This window comes from Mytilus edulis, chromosome 10 (assembly GCF_963676685.1).
Source record: "Mytilus edulis chromosome 10, xbMytEdul2.2, whole genome shotgun sequence".
NCBI lineage: Eukaryota > Metazoa > Mollusca > Bivalvia > Mytilida > Mytilidae > Mytilus > Mytilus edulis.
Window position 1 is genome coordinate 29,863,490 of NC_092353.1, and position 16,090 is coordinate 29,879,579.

Sequence of the window (16,090 nt, forward strand, 5' to 3'; positions counted from 1 at the left end):
AAAAATAAATTAAAAAGTTTAAATCAGATTCAACTTGATCACTGTCTCTAATCATCGTCGGAACGGGCTGTTGAAGGCCTCTTTTTTAAAATATAATTACCGATGGAAGGAGAAAGACTTTTTGTGTAACCTGCCTTTGTGTTAAATTTTGTATTATTGATCAAGTCGAAAATGCTATCTAAAACACATACCACTCATGCAAAAAGAGGTGTCAGACAATTTTTGTTATCATACTGCTTTAATTACATTAGAGATGTCTGTTTCCGTTTTTTCCGTTAAATACCAATTCCTCAGAGCAATTGGTACTTTGCGGAACGGAACGGAACGGAAAAATAAATTAAAAAGTTTAAATCAGATTCAACTTGATCACTGTCTCTAATCATCGTCGGAACGGGCTGTTGAAGGCCTCTTTTTTAAAATATAATTACCGATGGAAGGAGAAAGACTTTTTGTGTAACCTGCCTCTGTGTTAAATTTTTTATTATTGATCAAGTCGAAAATGCTATCTAAAACACATACCACTCATGCAAAAAGAGTGTCAGACAATTTTTGTTATCATACTGCTTTTATTACATTAAAGATGTCTGTTTCCGTTTTTTCCGTTAAATACCAATTCCTCAGAGCAATTGGTACTTTGCGGAACGGAACGGAACGGAAAAATAAATTAAAAAGTTTAAATCAGATTCAACTTGATCACTGTCTCTAATCATCGTCGGAACGGGCTGTTGAAGGCCTCTTTTTTAAAATATAATTACCGATGGAAGGAGAAAGACTTTTTGTGTAACCTGCCTCTGTGTTAAATTTTTTATTATTGATCAAGTCGAAAATGCTATCTAAAACACATACCACTCATGCAAAAAGAGTGTCAGACAATTTTTGTTATCATACTGCTTTTATTACATTAAAGATGTCTGTTTCCGTTTTTTCCGTTAAATACCAATTCCTCAGAGCAATTGGTACTTTGCGGAACGGAACGGAACGGAAAAATAAATTAAAAAGTTTAAATCAGATTCAACTTGATCACTGTCTCTAATCATCGTCGGAACGGGCTGTTGAAGGCCTCTTTTTTAAAATATAATTACCGATGGAAGGAGAAAGACTTTTTGTGTAACCTGCCTTTGTGTTAAATTTTGTATTATTGATCAAGTCGAAAATGCTATCTAAAACACATACCACTCATGCAAAAAGAGGTGTCAGACAATTTTTGTTATCATACTGCTTTAATTACATTAAAGATGTCTGTTTCCGTTTTTTCCGTTAAATACCAATTCCTCAGAGCAATTGGTACTTTGCGGAACGGAACGGAACGGAAAAATAAATTAAAAAGTTTAAATCAGATTCAACTTGATCACTGTCTCTAATCATCGTCGGAACGGGCTGTTGAAGGCCTCTTTTTTAAAATATAATTACCGATGGAAGGAGAAAGACTTTTTGTGTAACCTGCCTCTGTGTTAAATTTTTTATTATTGATCAAGTCGAAAATGCTATCTAAAACACATACCACTCATGCAAAAAGAGTGTCAGACAATTTTTGTTATCATACTGCTTTAATTACATTAAAGATGTCTGTTTCCGTTTTTTCCGTTAAATACCAATTCCTCAGAGCAATTGGTACTTTGCGGAACGGAACGGAACGGAAAAATAAATTAAAAAGTTTAAATCAGATTCAACTTGATCACTGTCTCTAATCATCGTCGGAACGGGCTGTTGAAGGCCTCTTTTTTAAAATATAATTACCGATGGAAGGAGAAAGACTTTTTGTGTAACCTGCCTCTGTGTTAAATTTTTTATTATTGATCAAGTCGAAAATGCTATCTAAAACACATACCACTCATGCAAAAAGAGTGTCAGACAATTTTTGTTATCATACTGCTTTTATTACATTAAAGATGTCTGTTTCCGTTTTTTCCGTTAAATACCAATTCCTCAGAGCAATTGGTACTTTGCGGAACGGAACGGAACGGAAAAATAAATTAAAAAGTTTAAATCAGATTCAACTTGATCACTGTCTCTAATCATCGTCGGAACGGGCTGTTGAAGGCCTCTTTTTTAAAATATAATTACCGATGGAAGGAGAAAGACTTTTTGTGTAACCTGCCTTTGTGTTAAATTTTGTATTATTGATCAAGTCGAAAATGCTATCTAAAACACATACCACTCATGCAAAAAGAGGTGTCAGACAATTTTTGTTATCATACTGCTTTAATTACATTAAAGATGTCTGTTTCCGTTTTTTCCGTTAAATACCAATTCCTCAGAGCAATTGGTACTTTGCGGAACGGAACGGAACGGAAAAATAAATTAAAAAGTTTAAATCAGATTCAACTTGATCACTGTCTCTAATCATCGTCGGAACGGGCTGTTGAAGGCCTCTTTTTTAAAATATAATTACCGATGGAAGGAGAAAGACTTTTTGTGTAACCTGCCTCTGTGTTAAATTTTTTATTATTGATCAAGTCGAAAATGCTATCTAAAACACATACCACTCATGCAAAAAGAGTGTCAGACAATTTTTGTTATCATACTGCTTTAATTACATTAAAGATGTCTGTTTCCGTTTTTTCCGTTAAATACCAATTCCTCAGAGCAATTGGTACTTTGCGGAACGGAACGGAACGGAAAAATAAATTAAAAAGTTTAAATCAGATTCAACTTGATCACTGTCTCTAATCATCGTCGGAACGGGCTGTTGAAGGCCTCTTTTTTAAAATATAATTACCGATGGAAGGAGAAAGACTTTTTGTGTAACCTGCCTCTGTGTTAAATTTTTTATTATTGATCAAGTCGAAAATGCTATCTAAAACACATACCACTCATGCAAAAAGAGTGTCAGACAATTTTTGTTATCATACTGCTTTTATTACATTAAAGATGTCTGTTTCCGTTTTTTCCGTTAAATACCAATTCCTCAGAGCAATTGGTACTTTGCGGAACGGAACGGAACGGAAAAATAAATTAAAAAGTTTAAATCAGATTCAACTTGATCACTGTCTCTAATCATCGTCGGAACGGGCTGTTGAAGGCCTCTTTTTTAAAATATAATTACCGATGGAAGGAGAAAGACTTTTTGTGTAACCTGCCTTTGTGTTAAATTTTGTATTATTGATCAAGTCGAAAATGCTATCTAAAACACATACCACTCATGCAAAAAGAGGTGTCAGACAATTTTTGTTATCATACTGCTTTAATTACATTAAAGATGTCTGTTTCCGTTTTTTCCGTTAAATACCAATTCCTCAGAGCAATTGGTACTTTGCGGAACGGAACGGAACGGAAAAATAAATTAAAAAGTTTAAATCAGATTCAACTTGATCACTGTCTCTAATCATCGTCGGAACGGGCTGTTGAAGGCCTCTTTTTTAAAATATAATTACCGATGGAAGGAGAAAGACTTTTTGTGTAACCTGCCTTTGTGTTAAATTTTGTATTATTGATCAAGTCGAAAATGCTATCTAAAACACATACCACTCATGCAAAAAGAGGTGTCAGACAATTTTTGTTATCATACTGCTTTAATTACATTAAAGATGTCTGTTTCCGTTTTTTCCGTTAAATACCAATTCCTCAGAGCAATTGGTACTTTGCGGAACGGAACGGAACGGAAAAATAAATTAAAAAGTTTAAATCAGATTCAACTTGATCACTGTCTCTAATCATCGTCGGAACGGGCTGTTGAAGGCCTCTTTTTTAAAATATAATTACCGATGGAAGGAGAAAGACTTTTTGTGTAACCTGCCTCTGTGTTAAATTTTTTATTATTGATCAAGTCGAAAATGCTATCTAAAACACATACCACTCATGCAAAAAGAGTGTCAGACAATTTTTGTTATCATACTGCTTTTATTACATTAAAGATGTCTGTTTCCGTTTTTTCCGTTAAATACCAATTCCTCAGAGCAATTGGTACTTTGCGGAACGGAACGGAACGGAAAAATAAATTAAAAGATTTAATAAAGATTCAACTTGATCACTGTCTCTAATCATCGTCGGAACGGGCTGTTGAAGGCCTCTTTTTTTAAAATATAATTACCGATGGAAGGAGAAAGACTTTTTGTGTAACCTGCCTTTGTGTTAAATTTTTTATTATTGATCAAGTCGAAAATGCTATCTAAAACACATACCACTCATGCAAAAAGAGGTGTCAGACAATTTTTGTTATCATACAGCTTTAATTACATTAAAGATGTCTGTTTCCGTTTTTTCCGTTAAATACCAATTCCTCAGAGCAATTGGTACTTTGCGGAACGGAACGGAACGGAAAAATAAATTAATAAGTTTAAATCAGATTCAACTTGATCACTGTCTCTAATCAAGGACGACGTGAGGTCAGTCTAGATATCATAATGCATGACTTGCAAATGCGTTAATTTCAGGATAATTTATCAGGACAATCCGACATATTCATCTACAGAGTATTTCCCGATGCTATACATTATTACACATTTCACCTGTGAAGATGAGATTTAGTATACATTTGTGTTATTTGTATATGGAAAACCCGTAAAACACAGAAATTTTAAAGTTTGTTTTGTTTTAAAGATTTTTCGAAATTTTGATAAATGCCCCCTTTGGATACCTTAAATGAAATTCTTTTCCGTTCCGTTCCGTTCCGTTCCGTTCCGTAAAGTACCAATAGCCGCTCGGCAAGCCTCGCGCTTTAAATAATAAAATTTAACTGTCTCGAGTGGAGAAATATCGTAATACACTTGTTGCAGTGTAAGAATCTATATTTTTCTCCTCACTAGTGAAAAAATTGTTCTCGGCAAATGATTAGTTGGAATTTAATTATGACGTCTAAATGTTTTGTTTTCTTCTGAATTTTCCTATTGTGACGTCATGAAAAAAGACGACAATGCCTGATGACGTGGAATATAAAGAACACAAGTTTCTGAAAATCTTTGAAAAAGATAGACTGGGATCCCGCTATATATAATCACCTTGTTCTATATATAGACAGGTGGAGACCAACGCCATTTTAGTTCTTTTTTGAACTATTTAATGCGCAACCAGTCGCGCAGGAGATTCCGGATGTTTCATAGGAATTTCCTTATTATGAATACAGCTGAATGGAAGAACGTCTGCTACAATAAAGATCGACAATGTAACCCATAAGCGCATTTAAATGGTATTCTCAAAAAATAATTGAATGTATATAACATGTAAAAATATTTATTATAAATATAATTACCAAAACAAAAAGAAAGATCTACCCAAAAAATGAGGATTTAGATATTTTATTTTTATTTTTGGCAATAGCTAGTTTTGCAGTATTGATATATGAAATATGTAATATGCACATTGATCTAGACAGGCGAACCAGTCTATGAAAAAGAAGGATAAAAATTATTAGAGAAACAGATTCCGATAAGACACTATAACTCGTGTATTACGATATTTCTCCACTCTCGACAGTTAAATTTTAGTTATTTAAAGGGCTCGGCAAGCCTCGCTCTTTAAATAATAAAATTTAACTGTCTCGAGTGGAGAAATATCGTAATACACTTGTCGCAGTGTAGGAATCTATATATTTATAACTGTAAAACTAACTATGTGCTATATTTTATAGAGAATAGATGTTTAACCTATTTACGTTATTTTCATTCATTTATATTGACCTTTTTATCCAATATAGTCTAGATTTTACCGTGCCCGAATATTCCCTTACTTCTATACAATCTTCAATGTAAGATTCTTTTATAATAGTATAACATAATTTATCTTTCGGGGAGATACCTTTCAACCTAAAAGTTAATAGTTAACTGTCAATGTCCTGTGTCTACTGAATTTACAAGACTACATTTTAATTTTTGTGGATACAAAATTTGAGAAAATACAAATTCAAGAATACTAAAGATTAGCACAAAAACACTTTTCTTTGTGTTTATTTTCTTTCAGATAAACGACAATGTCAGAACCATGTAAAACTAGTTTTGAAAAGTTATGTCTGAAATTAAGCTTAAGTCGCTCTGTTAAAATCCGAAAGTAATTTGCAATAAGGGAAATTTTAGTACATAAGAGCCATACCGGTATAACAAACTTAATAGAATTAAACAAATTATACATTCTAAAAAATCATCATGTAATTCAGTCCTATGTATTGCAGGACAAAATAGAATATAATAAAATTAACGGTACCAATTAAAGTAATTCACGAATATGGGGAAAAAAATCATATTGCAAGATATTCATTACCAAAACGAACTATTTGCTTTTAAAGGGCAATATATTATTAATTTTGGTTCTAGGTAAGAAAATCTTGTGTAAATCTTCAGGAAAAAATAATAAAAATTAAAAAGTTCTACCATTTTCGAGCACTTAAAGTTGGTTACATAGTCAGAAATGCAAAATCGTTTTGTTGCAGCCAAAAAGGACACTCACTGCAACTTTTGTTTTGTTTGTCACTTGGCAAACATACTTAAATAAAGGGAACAATTGTATACTGTTGTTCAAAAGTCATAAATCAATTGAGAGAAAACGGGTTATAAACTAAAACCGGAAGAAACACTTCAACTATAGAGGAAAACAACGGCACAACAGATACACTGAATAAAATTGTGATTGAAAATGGTGAATGTGTCAAAAAGACAACAACCCGACCATAGAAAAGACAACAGCAGAAGGTCACCATCAGGTCTTCAATGTAGCGAGAAATTCCCGCACCCGGAAGCGTCCTTCAGCTGGCCCCTATACAATATATACTAGTTCATTGATAATGAACGCCATGAAGCACAACAAAAACAAACGCCAAAGCAACATACATTAACAACAACTGCTAAATTACCGACTTGGTACACGACATTTTAAGAAAAATGGTGGGTTAAACCTGGTTTCATGGCTTGTCAAACAACCTCTAAGTGGCAATATTAAAAATACCGCTAAAATGACAACATTACATGACAGGATAACAGTACAAAACAAAAAAAAATAGTCAAAGATTTTATTGATTTTAAATATTTGAACTAGACAACAAAATAAAAAACATATTATCATATAAAAATCTCTTTTTTTTTTAGAACAAAATGATAATGTCACATGAAATGATGATAATGGCGATCCTTTTATTAAACGTTCTCAAGGAAAACTTGATAATGACTGAAAGGAAGCTGCCACCTTTAACTATATTTTGACATAGCTACAGTTTTATTATTTTGAAATAATTAAAAAACAACAGTACATATGCTGAAGTTTCTCGCCTTGCCATTGATGTTATGTTGAATGTCTTAAAGATAAAGATGATACTACAAGTATCACTTAACATTTTCCAAGATCCATGACGATGAAGTCAATGTGAGATATACAATTGTTCGATACACTTAATATAGATTTCATATTGCCAATAGTAATTGAAAAAGCAGACCAAAATACAAAAACTTAGTATTGACCATTGAACCATGAAAATGAGGCCAAGGTCAAATTATACCTGCCAAACAGACATACACACATTACAATTATTCCATACACCAAATATAGTAGACCTTCTGCTTCAAGTATTTGAAAAAACGCACCAAAACACAAAATGTGCACGTCAGTGCGAGAACGAGATATTTTTGATAGTGTTCTGGTCAATCTACAAATGTAGGTAAATAAAAAGACATTAGGATGGTCGTGTAATCGTATAGCGTGTTCCATAAATGGTTATGTTTAAACGAGTGGTTCTGTAACACACGCACATGGTGAGGAACTGATGATTATTAGAAATCAACTAATGACCTTGGTACTGATATATACATTTCCATTAGGTTTCTGGCTTCTTAATTATAACAAAGAACAAAATTGGTAAACATATCACCAAGGCTAGGTAAATGGTCATTTGTCATTTTTGTTAATCTGACAACGGGAATATAAAATTTGTGTATCATGAATCTTTATTCAACTATATTACACTTTTCAAACACATTAATCCTGGTACCTTTGATAACTATTTACACCACTGGGTCGATGCCACTGCTGGTGGACGTTTCGTCCCCGAGTGTATAACCAGCCCATTAGTCAGCACTTCGGTGTTGACATGTATATCAATTATATGGTCATTTTTTTAAATTTCCTGTTTCAAAACTTTGAATTTTTCGAAAACCTAAGGATTTTCTTATCCCAGGAATAGATTACCTTAGCCGTATTTGGCAATTTTGAGTCCTCAATGCTATTCAACTTTGTATTTGTTTGGCTTTATAACTAGTTTGATCTGAGCGTTACTGATGAGTGTTATGTAGACGAAATGCGAGTATGGCGTATTACATTATAATCCTGGTACCTTTGACAACTAGCTTAAAAATATCCATTAACGATGTATCCGAAGAAATAAAACATAATTGAATGTACCCTAAGTAACATTTATGCAAAGATTGGTTTTGGAGAAAAATACTCTATCAAACGTAAATGTAGACCAGGAACATATATATTGACATTAGATATACTGTTCCCAGAGTAGACGATGTACCAAAGTAATGACAAAGGTCAAATCTAATAAATACATGTAGGACCGTTTTACTATTTGATCACACTATGAATATTAATTGTTTGACTCAAAGGTGCTTTTGAATGTTCATCACCAAAATGCATAAATTTATTATCCACTTTTTTATTCTAGATCTTTGCACTTAGCCATGGAAAACAGAACCAATATGGACATCATAACTGTGACGGGTGGATCCGGATTCTTGGGGCAACACATAGTCAAGATGTTGCAGGAAAGAACAAATTACGTGTCAGAAATCAGAGTACTAGATTTAGTTCAGCATAAAAACCTACTATGTACGATATTTCTTTGCCAAGTATTATAGATATGTTTAAAATATGTAGAACTTGAACCAGAGAAGTAATACAGTAATATAGTGTTATTTACTGGCTGTTTCTGTATTGGCACTGGTATAGATTCAAGGTTTGCTGTATTGTCCTCGAGACCCGTAGGGTCGAGGGCCAATACAGCTGACCGAGAATCTATACCAGTGCCAATACAGAAACAGCCAGTTCATAACACTTTTATTAAATGATTATAAGAGAATTAAAAACCGGAAGTGAACGTCCCGTATTAGCCCATGGGCCAATACAGCTTTTTTCCCGCTTTTTTCCGTATTGGCCCTCGTTTTTTCCGTTTCAAAACTTTAAGACATTACAAAACATTGCACATCATTTAACCTGTTTATTTTATGACTTTAATTTAAAAAATATTAAACAAATGTTTTTATGCATAACGATACTTCCAGAGTTAAGTAATGGCGTAATAAAATTGAAAACCGGAAGTGAACGTCCTGTATTAGCCCTAGGGCTAATACGGCTTTTTTCCCGCTTTTTTCTGTATTGGCCCTGTTTTTTCCGTATTGGCCCTGTTCGAAGAGCAATATTATAGTGTTATTAACTGGCTGTTTCTGTATTGGCACTGGTATAGATTCAAGGTTTGCTGTATTGGCCTCGAGACCCGTAGGGTCGAGGGCCAATACAGCTGACCGAGAATCTATACCAGTGCCAATACAGAAACAGCCAGTTCATAACACTTTTATTAAATGATTATAAGAGAATTAAAAACCGGAAGTGAACGTCCCGTATTAGCCCATGGGCCAATACAGCTTTTTTCCCGCTTTTTTCTGTATTGGCCCTGTTTTTTCCGTTTCAAAACTTTAAGACATTACAAAACATTGCACATCATTTTACCTGTTTGTTTTATGACTTTAATTTAAAAAATATTATACCAATGTTTTTATGCATAACGATACTTCCAGAGTTAAGTAATGGCGTAAGAAAATTGAAAACCGGAAGTGAACGTCCTGTATTAGCCCTAGGGCTAATACGGCTTTTTTCCCGCTTTTTTCTGTATTGGCCCTGTTTTTTTCCGTATTGGCCCTGTTCGAAGAGCAATATTAAATCTTGATTTATATCGACAGTGGAACGTTTTTAGTATTGCACATGCTGATTTATCCGTATTAGGGCTTATTTGCTCATATCATTTAATAATAAATCTTGATTTATATCGACAGTGAAACGTTTTTAGTATTGCACATGCTGATTTATCCGTATTAGGGCTTATTTGCTCATATCATTTAATAATACAGTTTATCATATACTTAGACTAAATAACATATAAATTTTACCGTATGATAATAGCATTAAATTGACGTAAATTCCATATTTTTCGAATTGGTGCTTAGCGGGCTGATATGAAAAGTTTATCACATGCTTCGATTGTTATCACATGCCTTTCCGTAACGTTATCACATGGCATTCCGGTAATACTCGGCCAATTCCGGAAAATACACCTCAATGCTACATTTTCAGTGAAAAACATTACAAAGTAGTGTACAAAACAATTATTTGAATACTGGAAAGTATATTGTTTAAAATGATAAAAAAAAAAAAATAAAAAAAAAAAAAAATTATTTAATAAATGCATTTTTAAAGTTTTTCTGAAACATAATTTAGAAAGTTTCTTTAAAAAGTTGACTTTTCCAAACAATGATCATTAGGTTGAAATATTTTTTTGCCGATTCGTCCATATTAAAATGGTTTTTTTTTCTCTCTCTCTCTGAGGCATATGATAGAAAGGTTTCATATTTAATGTATCAAATTTTGGGCCCGACGGCCGTGAACTCTTTTACTCTTTAAACTTCGGGAACCACGTAAAAGGATCAATATATGAATCTGTTATTTTTCTCTACTGTTGAAGCATATGATAAAAAGATCATAACATGTCATTTTTCATATCGCATGTATTATCAGCCCTCGGTCAATATCAGCCCTCGAGCCGTGCGGCTCTTGGGCTGATATTGAACCTAGGGCTGATAATACATGCGATATGAAAAATGCCATGTAATAATCTGATAGTATGTTAAAGGCATGATGTTTGTCTAAATGATTCCTCATTTCAAAAGTAAAACAATAGAAATAGCATCGATCATACAAGAACATTTCAAATTTTAGCATACATGATGAACTTTGGGCATTTAATTTAAATCACCATAAGGAGGTATACAGTCAAGCAAATATTTAGTTACCTAAATCAAAAGCCTGGTATCTTTCATCTTTTTGTCATAAAAATATACCTTTGATAAACGAAAGTGTTAAGTAAGCTTTTGGTTATTGCACATTATATTGTAAGAATAGATACATTGTTTTAGTTTCTTAACATTTATTAATTATATCTAGCACTGCAACAGACGTTTGGAGTTTTGTATAGTTATGATTTATTTATTTTGCTGATATATCCTGAAAGTACATTCCCAACGACTTTCTTGAATTTGTCTCTGCATGTAAGCGTTATGGTAATTTTGATCTTATTACTGCATTCTGCAAACAAAACTTGCATCTATTTTGGTACACAATTATGTTTTTCTGTTATAATTTTGTTTATACACTATAGTTTAAAGCATATGATAGTTCCATCAGGATTAAATTGATGCGGTTACGGCTTGTTACCAAAAATGTGTTTGGTGTATATACATATATGGTTTTATATACTCCTGATTAGTTGTTATAATAGTCACCAGGTCGATAAAATAAAATTATTAAATAAGAAAGTTGATGTGAAACAATTTTAATGTTTCATACAGGCTATGAAGAAAATGTACCAGTCAGCATGCACCAAGGGAGTATCACAGATATAAACACTATCACTGAAGCTATCAAAGGAAGCCAGAGTGTAATACATGTAGCTGGACTTATAAGCTTTGGCACATTCCCAGACACTCCTGCAATGGAAGCAATCAACGTACAAGGTTTGTGAGACTGAGTTTTCTAGCTGTTTAAATGTACTGTATACAAGGCTCTAATATTATCAATTCGAAGATTTCAATAATAGAAAATATGTTATTCCAATATGATGTAAACCTGTATGTTTGCCGTTGTGTGATCTAATGTTGACCATAATGATGTTCGATTTTCCTTTTATATTTCTTATAAGCATCTTATAGTATTGTTGAGGTGAGATGATGAGTTTTCAATCAAAATACTGCTAAGGAGACAACCACATAACGTCAAAGGGGATGGGTGGTGTGGGATCTATGTTTTTTGTTTGAGTCAGATTTTTTTTTCTCGCTCATAGCGCAAACAATTTTATTTAGTTTTTTAAACGCTTCAAATCAAATTATTTTGCTCAAAATTTATTTAACACTATAAGGTATGGGGACAATCTGGATTCAGAAATTTTTTTTCAAGGTCTGTCCTCAGTCTGCTTGAACAGATTTTTGTTTTTCACTCAATTTGGGATTCAGAATATATTTGTAAGAAAAAAACATATATCTTTTAATGCTGTGTGGATTCTTGTTCTAAACAATAGGTGTAATATATATACTTCATCTATAATCTGTTAGGTCAATTTTAACGGGGATGTACCTCAGCAGGACAGGTTTAACAAGTAAACACCTGCAGCTGGTAAACCTTAGAAAACATGGGAACATTATATATAACGTCGATATATATATGTTCCTGGAAAACGATCACACTCCAATACCAATCAATGGCAATTTTGTTTGAGTCTAGACATTTTTTAAAGTTTAATTGCTCTCACCACTAAATATCATCAACAACAACTTCTAACTTTAAAATCTAAAAGAGAATGTAGATGCCTGGATTGTAATGTTTACGTTTTGTCTCTGTATTTTAGGTACTCAAAATATCATCCAAAGCTGTCTAGATACTAATGTTGAACGTTTAGTGTTCTGTAGTACTGTAGATGTAGTGATAGGTCACGATGCCATAAACAATGGAGATGAAACAGCACCCATCCCGAAATCATTTCTTTTCCCGGGATATCCAGAGTCGAAGTATAGAGCAGAATGTCTTGTTCGCAAAGCCAGTGGACAAAAATGTAAAAACGGTAAATTGAGAAAATGTTTTTTGAATTTATAAAACTCATCTACCTCAGGTTTTTTTTTTACTATTTAATATCTTAGTGACTTAATTTGTTTTCAGTACGATATCATTACAATGTTCCAAACGTTTCTTGTATTGATTGCGCAATTGAATTTGTAATGAAGATGTACTAGGCAGGACCATCTGTTCGATTACTATGGTATTTAACACTTTACTAAGTTTTCTTTGATAACTTTTACCTTTTAATCTGCCATTAGCTATATCTCAATATTTCAGGAAGATATTTAAAGACTGCTATTTTAAGAGCCAATGTCATGTATGGTGAGTTAGACCCATACTATGTAACAAATGGACTTCAATCAGCAAAAGCAAACAAGAATGTTCTTTACCAAGTGGGAAATGGAACTGCAAAATTTCAACAGACTTATGTCGGAAATTCAGCATGGGCATTTATCTGTGCAGACAAATCTTTGAGAGAAAATAAAATCAACAGTGGAGAAGTTTTCTTTATACCTGATAACACACCTGTCCAGAACACCTTTAGATTCATGAGAATCTTCTTAGAGACGAGACATCTGCAACTGTCAAAGTACAAAATTCCACACTCTTTAGTGTACTATCCTGTATTGATATTGGAATGGATATTATACATATTAGCACCTATACACAAAGTCAGTCTACCTGTTGTTAGTTGCAGTATTAAGTACATAAACATGAATCTATATTTCAGTGGGAGGAAAGCTCAAGACCAATTAGGGTATGAACCTGTTTATACTCCAGAGGAAAGCATTTCAAGAAGTCTCAAGTACTATGCTTCTGTCAAATTAAAATGAAAATTCAAGTTTATTCAAACTTTATATTTGTTTTTCGTTCATTAATTTGTACATAAAGTGTGCCATTAGTTTTCTCTTTGAATTGTTTTACGTTCGTCACTTTGGAGCCTTTTATAGCTGACTATGAGGTATGGGTTTTCGCTCATTGTTGAAAGCTGTATGGTAACCAATAGTTGTTAATTTTTGTGTCTATTGGTCGTCTCATTGGTTGAGAGTAGTCTCATTGGCAATCATTCCAAATTGTCTTATTCTTATATTTAGCTTACAACACTGCTTTATCGACTATTCAGACTTCAATTTTATGCAAGTTTTCGTAATTATCATCTGCAGTTGTTAAAAGCTTCATCTATTCTATTGAGTTTTGAAATAAAATCATGATACTGATTTGTGTGAACATTATTTTTACCCTTTCCAGTATCTATTTCCAATCTAGAATTGAAGGTGCCTTATATATTGAAGACTATTGGTACATACTGTCAACAGTATAGTACAACATGTATCTGTATATACCAGTGGCGGATCCAGAACTTTTTGTATTGGGGGCCCTCTCCACTCACGTTTCAGTGATTCCCTATATTATCAACCAAATTTTTCCCACGAAAGGGGGCCCCGAGCCCCCCTGAAGACGCCTATCTATACTCAGTTCTACAAAAGCTGAAGTACAGTAATCAGTTCATGTTTCAGATTATATTATGTTATGAATATGAATATGCAAGATAATCTGCCTCTTCAAGATTCTCCTTTAAATATATGTAACTAGCAAAAACTACAAAGTTTTGCTTTAAGCTATCCTGGTGGTCTTTTAAAAAAACCAAACTGATATAACAAATATTAATCATAATTGATACCAAATTGTACACAATTTATAAGTATTTTTCTCTAAAGATTTTTTGTTAGAATAAAATATGTTGACGGCTTTTAACAAAAACCAATAAAAAATTTCTTATATTTGAATAGAAGGAGATGTTATGTAATCCTCAACAAGACAGTGACCCAACTACTACAAATGACACAAGCCATCTAGAGATTAACATAGCCTTCAACAATAGACCATTATCTATACAATATGTCCAGCTCTAAATAATACTTAATTACTTCAAGTTTAGAAAATGTGTCCATGAATTTAGCAAAGAGACTCATAGATCTATTTCAAATCAAAATTCATTGAATGATAAAATCATTCAGATATAATCTTGTATTATGTCATAAAGAAAATACAAATTACTTATTTTAAAGAGAATTTTCTCTTGCTATGACCATATACCAAGTATCATGGTAGTGATCACTGAGATTGTTACACCGACATGGACTGGAACCAAATTCAGTGAGATGAAATCTAGAAAAAGATACATCTATTCTTCTTTCCAAATAGTATTTCAAATTTCAAGAATCACAAAATTAACCCTAGTAGGATGCATTCTCTGTTAAAAATACACGAATGACACTCACTTAATATCTGAAAAATGATTTAATGACTATTATAACACATGATAACACAAAGAGGGACAAAAGATACCAGAGGGAGAGTCAAATTCATAGATAATAATAAACTGACAACGCCATGGCTAAACATAAAAAGACAAACAGACAAATAATAGTACAGAAGACACAACATAGAAAACTAAAGACTAAGCAACACGAACCCCACCAAAAACTTGGGGTGATCTCAGGTGCTCTGGAAGGGTAAGCAGAGGTTCCATTTAATTCAGCTAATCCTTTGTGATATTGTGATGTTTAAGCAGTTTTTTTTTTGGCTTGCCATGAAGGATATGATGTGCCTCACAACCGGAGCAGAAACTTCTAGATTACCTTTCTTCTCTCATGGTTTATATGATGTTTCCTATTGCACAATTATGTTTTTTTCTGTGTGGTTTTTTGTTCAAAGTTGTATTTTGTGAATGGTTTGTCTGTTCCTCTTTCTTGGACACCCCCTTTTTTGTATCTTCTTTCTTTTATTGACTTAATTATGTCAATAATTAAACGTATTGTGAATTAAAAAAAACAAAAAAAACCAATAAAACATAGGTTTCTTGTTTATTTAATTCTCAATAAGAATCAAATATCTTACACGTTATGACAACCAATCAACAACTTTTACATTAAAATCTCCTATTTACACAATATAACATTTATGTACAATATATACATAGGATAACAAATAGGTGTTTTCACATCAATAAATAACATTCCACACTGATTATCACATGACCAATGCAGATTATCACATGACCAATGTAGATTATCACATGATCAATGCAGATTATCACATGATCAACAAACAAATATCATTCGATTCTATAAACCTGAGATGACATGGTCAAACTCAATTACTGACTTAAAATAGACATGGAGAACATCTAATTTTTGGTGTAAATTCTAATATCAGTTTAAAATTTGTAACTTAAATTATAACGCAATCAACAATGATGTTGGGAAATATATTTTTTGGAAAAGAA

The 16,090-nt window shown here is 32.8% G+C and overlaps 1 protein-coding gene across 2 annotated transcripts; it reads left to right on the plus strand.

Annotated features, from left to right (window-relative positions):
• Nucleotides 1-8,058: 8,058 nt before the first annotated feature.
• LOC139490856 (3 beta-hydroxysteroid dehydrogenase/Delta 5-->4-isomerase type 6-like) lies at nt 8,059-13,647 on the plus strand. 2 transcript variants are annotated; one of them, XM_071277932.1, is made up of 5 exons: nt 8,059-8,247; nt 8,588-8,751; nt 11,541-11,705; nt 12,593-12,805; nt 13,078-13,647. In XM_071277932.1, the coding sequence occupies exons 2-5, from the start codon at nt 8,604-8,606 to the stop codon at nt 13,632-13,634; spliced, it is 1,083 nt and encodes a 360-aa protein (XP_071134033.1). In that variant the 5' UTR covers nt 8,059-8,247; nt 8,588-8,603; the 3' UTR covers nt 13,635-13,647. The 2 variants fall into 2 exon arrangements, with proteins under 2 accessions (XP_071134033.1, XP_071134034.1); XM_071277933.1 differs by lacking the exon at nt 8,059-8,247 and having other exon boundaries at nt 8,259-8,751.
• The last annotated feature ends 2,443 nt before the right edge of the window (nt 13,648-16,090 follow it).